This window comes from Bos grunniens, chromosome 19 (genome assembly GCF_055505025.1).
Source record: "Bos grunniens cultivar Pamir isolate PY7600 chromosome 19, Bosgru_T2T1.0, whole genome shotgun sequence".
In the NCBI taxonomy this organism is placed as follows: domain Eukaryota; kingdom Metazoa; phylum Chordata; class Mammalia; order Artiodactyla; family Bovidae; genus Bos; species Bos grunniens.
In genome coordinates, this window is record NC_141183.1 from 43056283 (window position 1) to 43065629 (window position 9347).

General features: G+C 49.9%; 1 protein-coding gene across 32 annotated transcripts in view; it reads left to right on the forward strand.

The window, feature by feature from the left end:
• MYO18A (myosin XVIIIA) overlaps nt 1–3198 on the forward strand; it is a 101238-nt gene extending 98040 nt beyond the window's left edge. For all 32 annotated transcript variants that reach the window (XM_086359961.1, XM_086359982.1, XM_086359968.1 and 29 more), the window contains one exon: nt 1808–3198. Coding sequence is in view for 10 of the 32 variants with exons in the window: in XM_086359982.1 (XP_086216108.1) it covers nt 1808–1952 (145 nt within the window). In the remaining 22 variants the exon portion in view is untranslated. The remainder of the gene's footprint in view (nt 1–1807) is intronic.
• Nucleotides 3199–9347: the final 6149 nt, after the last annotated feature.

Here is a 9347-nt window from a genome sequence, read left to right on the forward strand (position 1 = left end):
CTGTCTAAAAAAAAAAAAAAGAAAATAAAACCAGGCTCCCACTAATTCAGAATTCAAACAATCCAAAAGCTAAAACGACCCCAATTTTTCCTATGTTGCACAGTCCTCGTTGAGCTTTATAATTTTGTCCCTGAGACACCCCAGAGTCCTTAAGTGCCTGTGGCCCATCCAAGTAAGACTCATTTATGTTCAGTCTAGTTTGTATTAAATGTGTTTTGTGCTATTCTGATTCCTTTAAAAATGGTAATTCATTCATGAGACATACGATAACTATTAACCAGGCTGCCCCATTCCTGAACCATTTTGCATAATTGAACATGTATTCTATCAGGCTCTTCCTGCTCCCCAGGGGCAGAGAGAGAGAGAGAGACCGACCTATACACACCCCCGGGCTCTCACCCAGGCCAGTGGGGAGAACGCAGGTTTCTTCTTGTTTTCTCCTCAGGTCACCGGTCTGGTGACAAGGTGGAGTCCTCAAGAGGCTCTGAGGCCTAAGGTCCCAGGTTCAGATTTACATACTGGCTGTGTGACCTTGGGCAAGCTGCTTGTCTCTTTGAACCAGCTTCCTCATGACGTTTTACGTGGTAAAGAATAAGCACATCCAGCCTGTCTGGGACAGTGTCTCACATACAGGAAATACCCAGCCATCAAATCCTTTCCTCACCACCGTTGGAAAAGCTGAGAATGTGGTTCTTTCTTGGAGAACGCTCTTTCCTCCTGTTTTGGTTTAGAGATACAAGATCTCGGACAGGTTTAGTAAACAAGGGCCTTCCTCAGATCCGTAAATCAGAATGGGAGGCATTGAAATCACAGGATTCCTGTTTATCCTAGCAGAAGCTCTCTAGGATCTGGAAGCAGGGGCCCACTGAGGCAGGGCACTGGTAGGGGTGGAGCCATCTTGGGCTGCATTTTCTCCAGCAGTGCTGAAATTACAGTTCAGAAGCGAAGGTGGGAGGGGCAGGGGAAGGGTGCTCTAAGGCTTTGGAAAAGATAAAAAAGAGAAGGTGACTAGAAGTGGAAGAGAGATCCCATCCATGCTGGACACCATGAGTCTGCTCCGTCCAGGGAGAAATGCTTCATACCTTGGTCGGGGAGGGAGTGCAAGGCTCCCAGTGGCCTGATGAAGACTATGGGGTTGGATTGTGGGATCAAGACAGGGATGACTTTGCCACCCTCAAACAGAGGTCTTGCCAGCTCCTACATCCTCAGTCTCCATTCCTTGTGAGTAGATGGTGTCATGGTCAAAGATAGAAATTCTCACCATCCTCAGAAAAATCTGATTAGGAGGCAGGGTTGTGATCTGGGAGTATTCAATGGGGAAAGCCTCTCCTTAGAAGGAATCTTTTGGGGAGTAACCTTTACTAAGACAGGTTGTAGTCCTGTAATCACCAGATCTCCAGTCTCCAAGTCAATGCAATCCATACACTGCCTGTAGCAGAATCTTCCAGAGAGGGAGTTGAAAATGCAGAATTCCTGGGTTTCACCCAAGAGCTAGCAAATGAGAACTTCTTGGGGAAAGAACACGGGATCCGCAGCCAATTCTTATGCACATTCAAGTTCGAGACCCACCGCTCTTCAGCATTGCTTTCTTCAGAGTTGTAGAAAGTTCTCAGAATCAAAGAGATGTCCTTCCTCCTACTACTCTGAGTATCTTCTGGGGAAACCAGGGAATCTCACTTCTATTTCTCAATTTGTGGCTTTGGGGAATGCTGTGACAAGGTTGGGGGTGGGGCTTCCTTTGGACCAAAGGCCTTGGTGCTGAAGGTAAAAGCGCCCCTCCTCTTATCTGGTTTCTCTCTCCCTGCAGCCCCACCAGCTACTGGAAGTCCCTTGCCCCTGACCGTTCAGACGATGAGCACGACCTTCTCGACGGCACCTCCAGGCCCCGATACTCCCACAACTATCTGAGTGACAGTGACACAGAGGCCAAGCAGACAGAGACCAACGCATAGCCCAGGGGAGTGGTGTGGACCCCTCCCACCCACCGCCTCCTGCTGCCACGGGCGCCTGTCTCGTGGGGCACGGGTCTCCCCCATCCGACTGCGGATCTGCACGGGAAACCCCTGACCCTCTTCGGTCTGGGGGCTTCCCAGGCTGTGGGTATCTGACATCTCCACGTGGAAGAGTGGAGGGAAGAGCAATTCTGAAAAGAGAACTTTCTGCTCCTGCCTTGGGCCACCGTGGGTGGCAGGTGGCTTGGCACCACACGGAGCCAGCAGGTTGACCTCCATGTCAGCGCCCCGCTCAGGGACGGTGGACAGATTGCCTACTGGGACATTCTCGGGTTGCTGGGTCCGTGGGGTGGAGTCTGGGGCAGGAAACAGCAATTCCTTCCCCCTTGGCTTGGGGCGAGGGCTTTCTCTTCTCAGTGCCTGCTGTCTATTTACTTTTTTTAATTTAAATACCCAACCTCTCCATCGCAGCTGTATCCCTGAGAGTGGGAGGGGGGCTGCCGCGGCAGCTGGCCCGCCTCCCCACACCGGGAACGACTAGAGGAATCCCAGCTTCATCTTTACTCTTCAGAGAGCAGGCCTTTCTCTGTGCAGCTGGAGAGACTGGTGAGCAGAGCTGGGTCCAGCTTCTTAAGAGTCTGAGTGGGGAGGGACTCTCAGGTGCTTCTGGGTTCAAGCTGAGCAAGCCTACACAGACAGGGGTGTGGACGTACCAGCAGGAACTTCCAGCCCCCATCCCCCTTCGTCTCATCCGTGTGTTATGTGCAATGACCTATTTAAGAGTAAACCCGCTCCACCTACGCCAATTCGGGGCTTATCCAAGCACTGCCTCCCTCCCCCTCAGTCCAGGTTGCCTGGATCACAGGCTCAACTGGAGAGGGAAGGCCTTGGGTGGAGGGCTTGTGACTGAAAAAAACTGAAGATGGAGGCTTTGGTCAGTACTAAGGTGTGTTAGACACAAGTCCTCACCCTGAGACCTGAGCCTGAGTCATTTTTCTTCTTCTAATCGCCCTGCCCACACACACTTATCCCAGACATGACAACCTGGGGACTGACAGTCCCAGCTCCCCCCCACACACAAAGATCATCCCACCAGCACCTCCAGACTTGGGGGCCCAAGGGCAGTGCCTGGCGCCGCTCCCATCTGTCCTCCTCTTCTCTCCTGCAACTGGTGTGTACTCATTGGGCTGTGCTCTCCTCCCCATTTACCTGATGTATGGAAATAAACGTCCTTTTTCTCCTGGCACTGCCAGTTTTCCTTCCTGTTCCTTCAGGCTCAGTAAAGTCTAGGGTCAGCACATGGGAGCAGAGCAAGGCTGCTGCTGAGGACCGGGGGGAGTCACCCTGGCCTCTGACTCGCTGCCATGTCAGACCAGTGCCACTCAGAGAGCTTTGGCAGGTCATCTGGAGCAGGCAGAGGCAGTGGGTGAGAGAACCGGTCAAGAAAGACATAAACCTCCCTTCTGTTTTAAAAGCCCAAGGATTGTAATTCAGGTTGGCAGAGCCGTCCAGGTCTTGTCCTACCCTGGCCTCCACTTGGGAATGTTGAGGTTACTCTGATTGTTAAATCTTGCCAATTACAGAAATCCTGTCTTCCTTTTTAAGGATGCAAACGTTTATTAGATCTTTTTAAAACTTTTTTATTTTTGGCTGTGCTGGGTCTTTGTTGCTATGCTCGGGCTTTCTCTAGTTGTGGCGAGTGGCGGCTAGCTCCTTTCCAGTCGGTGTGCTCAGGCTTCTCATTGCAGTGGCTTCTGTTGTTTCAGAGCATGGGTTCTAGAGCACACAGGCTTAGTTCCCCCACAGCATGTGGAATCATTCCAGACCAGGGATCGAACTGTGTCCCCTGCATTGGCAGGCAGATTCTAACCACTGGACTACCAGGGAGGTTCCAAAGATGACTTTCTGATCAATACTTGGCAGAACTCTCTCTGACCTCCAATCCCATGGGCCATAGGGCAACTTGAATAGGCTGGGTGTGCTGGCTTCTCCACCCTGCTCAATCCCTGCCTGCATGTCCCAATCCACACTTGGTTCTCTTCCTGACAGCTGAAAGACAGCTCATGCAAAAGGACAAGAAACAAATGACCCTCCTCCTTCTCTACCTCTTGTAATATGACCAGTTATAATCCCTGCATGCATATTTACAGCTGGTCAATCAGGCTCTCCTGGTTTGGACAAGTAGGCAAGAAAGGATATCAGACAGGCCTACTGCTGATGTCAGGCATCTAGAAATGGGCAAGAAAGGGAAAGGGGGGGAAAAGTCATCCCCAAAATGAATGGGAATGAAGTGTGATGTGGCTCTATCTTGAATGAAAGAAACTGCCCTGAAGGTTGAATACAGAAGGCAGTAGAAGTGAAGTTACTGGGTTGTCTTTTTAACTGCTGACTCTTCATGTTCAGTTCTGTCGTTCACATCTTTTACTCCTGCGTTCAGCTAGCTTGGTGCATTTTTTCTTCCAAGGAACTAGTGTGACAAAAGTCGACCTACAGGCAAGATCCCAACTCTGCTCACCTACGCTGACTCGGGCCTCTGATTAATTATTGAGAGAAAGTCCCAGCATCAACCTCTGATAGCCTGGCCTGGGGCAGAGGGATCTGTTCAAGTCAAAAAAATATGTATTATTCATCTGCTCATTCATTCAACAGTCAAATATTTCATCACTGCCTGGCTGTCATCTGGACACTGTTCTAAATGCTGGGGCGGGATGAGGTCCTGCCTGCATGAAGTGGATATTCTAGTAGAGGAGTTAGACACGGAAAATATGTACCACACCTCCTAATATGTACAAGCTTTGGGTGAGTACGATAAAGCAACTGCCCACAATGCAGGAGACCTGGGTTCAATCCCTGAGTCAGGAATATCTCCTGGAGAAGGAAATGGCAGCCCACTTCAGTACTCTTGCCTGGAAAATCCTATGGATGGAGGAGCCTGGTAGACTACAATCCATGGGATTGCAAAGAGTCAGACACGAGTGAGCGACTTCACTTTCCTTTTCCTTTTGGGTGAGTAGAAAGGAGTAAAACATAGTGTTTGTCCTCCAGGGACTCATGGATTAGGGCTAGGGCAGACCCCTTTGGAAATAATTACATGAGACAGAAAAGGACAAGTTGTTTTGGGCATGTTATAAGAGAGAGGAGGTTCTGTCACTGAGAGAGGAGGGTCAGGAACTGGGAAGGCTTCTAAAAGGAGCTGGTATTTTGAGCTGGTACTTGAATAAAGGATTGCACTTCCCAAGTGGCACGAGTGGTAAAGAACCTGCCCACCAATGCAGGGGTTGTAAAAGATGCAGGTTCGATCCCTGGGTCAGGAAGATCCCCTGGAGGAGGGCACAGCACCCCACTCCAGTATTCTTGCCTGGAGAATCCCATGGACACAGGAGCCTGGCAGGCTACAGTCCATAGAGTCGCAAGGAGTTGGACACAACTAAAGCAACTTGGCTCACACGCACTCACGCACTTCTACAGATAGATATTGCTGTACAGGTGTGCTAGGAAGAAAGAACTTAAGCAAAGGCCCTGAGGCAGGGAATGCTAGGTGGTGATGGGGAACTCCACAGGGTGTCCAGGGAAGCTGGACATCACCTTACATGACCAACACTTTGAGATGCAGCAAAGCATCTTGGCCAGTGTGCTGGGCTCCAGACTAGGAAGGGGGCAATTCCCTCCACACCAAACTCCCTAGGGGAGCCCCAGGAGCTGCAAGGCCATCAAAGCCCATCTTCATTCGGGATATGCCTTCTAAGCTCTCTAAGCTCCTGCCCCAACCTGTACACTCATGGTCGCCTTGGTCCCTAAGATGTAAGTGATTCCCACAAAACAGACAGCAAATCTGTCCCTGTGCCAGGCTCAAAGCCGCCTCGCTAGATCCTCCTCTGTAATCTCAGACCACCGGGACTGCTCTGACTCCTGGATAAGAGGCATGGGGGTGCCCAAAGCCCTTTGAGGCTCCCCATGGTGCCCAGTCTGTGCGCAGAGAAAACAGCAGCACGTGGTGATTCCCCAACCACCTCCTTTTGTCCTGTGTCCTCTTGGCAGACCTCCCCGTTGTCCTTCCCCCAGGCCCCGCCCCCATGCCTGGTGGCACAGACACTTAGCGATTTGCTCCTTAATTGTCCCCCAGCTAGGCTGCGCAGATGCCGCTCTTTAATCTCTCTTGATAAATGAATCGCGCCGCTCCTTTAATCATATGTTCATATCCAAGCCAATTTGAATCAATTTGGCAGGGAGTATGTTGCAAGAGATGCCATGACTGCTGCTTCCTACCCCCGCGCCCACCCCCCCAGGGCCCTGGAGCCTACGCATCTGCTGTCCTCCCCCTCAGCAAAGAGCCCAAGAGGCTCATCGGGGGAAGGACCTCCTACCTGAGTGATGGGGACTTTTCAAAGTCAATCATTCCTTCCTGTCCTCTAAGCAGGCCCACATGGGACAGGAGGAAGATGGATTCCCAAAGGCCTCAGAAGTGGGAGAGACGGGACGAGTCCACAGCCTTCCCTGGTCACTGAACAAAGCACCCCATTATCACCCCTGGGAGAAAGTGCTGCCTTAAATCTAACCTTTATGCTTTCCGTTCCCCTTTCATTTCCTCTGAGCTGGTTCTCAGGGAAGTTGTAACATTTCATCACCTCTTATATAGCAACCTATTGCAGACCAGCCTATGATAATTTGTCCTTGCCTGCTCCTGCCACTGGCTGCCACCCCAATGCCTTTCATCTTTCCCCAGGAAGTCTTCTTTTCTACATCCTCCGGGCTGGTGGGCAGTCCAGGACATGCTTGGTAATATACCAAGTTCTGCTGCATTTGGGGTTACTGCTCTTCTTCACCTACAGAGTGGTGTTCACACACCTTCATGAAAACAAGACCAGTGCTAAACTGAACGCTTCTGCCGCCAGCACTGAGACCTTGGAGAAAGGCCTTGACCTCTTGAACCTCAGTTTCTCCATCTGTAAAACAAGGTGGAATTACTGGCAAGAAACTTTTGGCTCCTAGGTTCGTACAGAACCCCTCAATGCTGCCAACAGAACCTCACTCCCACCTCTTCATCACCTGCAATGAGGGGCCAGAGGAACCAACGGGTGGCACTAGTGGGGACTCCAGACCCGCGGGCTGGGGGACAGATGTCTTCGCCCAGCGCGAGGGCTGTCTGGGCTTGGTTCCGTCCAGCAGCCCAGATGCGCCTCCGCGTCCTCTTCATTTCTTTTCCTTTCTAATGGCGGGTTCTGCGCGTCCAGACCAACCAGCGCCCTCCAGTTCACGGTGAACCTGGGCATATTAGCATATTCATATTTGCACCCTCGCTTCCGGAGCTTGAGACCTCTGGCTCCGCCCCGGTCTGGAGGTTCCCCCGCCCCCTTTCCGGAAGCCACGCCCTTTAAAGGGTCAATGCCCTTGAAGGGTTCCAGAAACCTTAAGGACCAGGTTCCCCCGCTCAGCAACCCGACAGTACTGTTTCCCGCCCTTTTAAGGGCTCCTGGAAATCCTTGGCGTTAACTGAGGCTGATGTAGCCCAGCCTCACCTGTCAGGAGTGTTGCTGAGGATGAGGAGGGCTCAACCAATATAACCATGGTGAGCACTAACTATGCCCCCAGTGGTTAAGCACTTCATAATCGCACTTAACCCTTGTCACAGCTCCGTAAAGTGTCCTTCGCCTGAGGAAACAGGCTCAGGGAGGGTGACGTCTGTCCTAGCAGAGACCTCAGCTTGGCTCCAGCAACTGGCCAGGCGTCCCCGAGCTACTCTGGCCTTGTCAGAGGATAAAGGGAGAAGCGAGAAAACCAAGAATTGCTGTCACGAATCTCCTCTCAAGTAGCTGTGTGCCTGGTATTCACCAAGGCCTGCCCTTAGGAAGGAAGCAATTTCTGACAATTTGGGGAGGTGAGGGAGGGAGTAGGGGTGGGAAAATGTCAACCTCACATTTGTGTTGCTCCTTACAATTCTCAGAGCATCCCCCATGTGTGATCACATTTGTGCTTCAAGAACACAGTGCCAACGATGTTCCACATGGCCTGGAATGCATATTTGAATCTCTAGGCACCTCAATCTAATTTCATTCATTACAGTACAATGGAACAATCCATACCATTCTCTGGGATTCCATCTGGGAGGAGTGATTTTCAGAGCAATAGCCATTTTGGAGTTAACAAGGATGCTAGGTTTATTTAGAAGGGATTTTACAGAGAAATCGAGTCTTCTGTAGCGTAAGCTCCAGTGATGGGTCATATACATGAGGGAGATTCCAAAAAGGATGTGTGCTTCGCAATTGAAGTCAGTGACATAAATCTCCCAGAGGAATACTTAAATGTGCATATAGAATTTGCTTTAGATATCAAAAGCCAGCTATGACAGCTTTAAGGGAAAAAAACACAAAAAAGATATAAAGTTTTGACACTACCCAGGCAAATTATATTTGAGATGGTTTAAGAGTCAAAGAGTTTCCACATTTTAATAAATTTTTATATGTTTTGTGCCACATCTATATGATCTGACTAGATTAGAAAAAGAAGCAAATGGATTTGGGGAAGAGAGGACACTAGAGAATTTGAAAGTGGAGAATTAAAAAAAAAAAAAAATCCTGGTATGGGAATACAGCCAGTAGCTTTAGAAATATTACCTCTTTGAAAGACAGGTCAACAACTGATAACCAGGCAAATATAAAACTGTATGTGATGAAATAAGCCTCTTGACTCATATTTAATCCTGGGGACTGGCATCAGCTGCAGGTTGGCATCCTTGCTTAAGGGCTGCTTCTGGCCCCCACTGTCCTCTGGAGAGCAAGGGGGATTGACCCTAGTGAATGGCAGTGCCCTGGAAGGTTGTGCACTAGAAGCACGGGGCCATGACCTGCCTTTGTATGTCCGGCAGCTCATCTGTGGAGGCTGGTCCTTCCAGTGGACCATATACTGAGCCACTGGGCAGGATTTAATAGCAGAAAAGGAGCTCCTGCTCCCTCAAACTGGCAAAATAAGCCTAGAAAACCAACTCAGTAGTGAGGCACTCTGAAGCTCTGTGAATGGGTTCCTAAGGGAACATGTCCACATGACAAAAGTACATGTGAAAACACAGATAAATATTAGATGAGACTTCTGAAAACTAGAAATAGCTTTATATGGGCACGTGGGATTCTAGATGAAGTCTCTGTGCTTGAAATAAAAGTTTTCATACAATTTCTCTTTTAAGTCAGTACAGATATGTATGTGTCAGAAACCAAAGAAGGCCCCCAATTAGTCATATTAGTGTGACTCTAAGAGGAGTGTCTTTCCCAGCACTGCATAGATAGAAATAGTAGCTGTGGAGGGTAAACCATGTGGCAAAGCTGCTTAGAAACCGCTTAGCTCCCTTGCTCAGGGAAAGCCATTCTTAAAGCAGCAGGCATCTCTTGGCATGGCTGCAAGTGG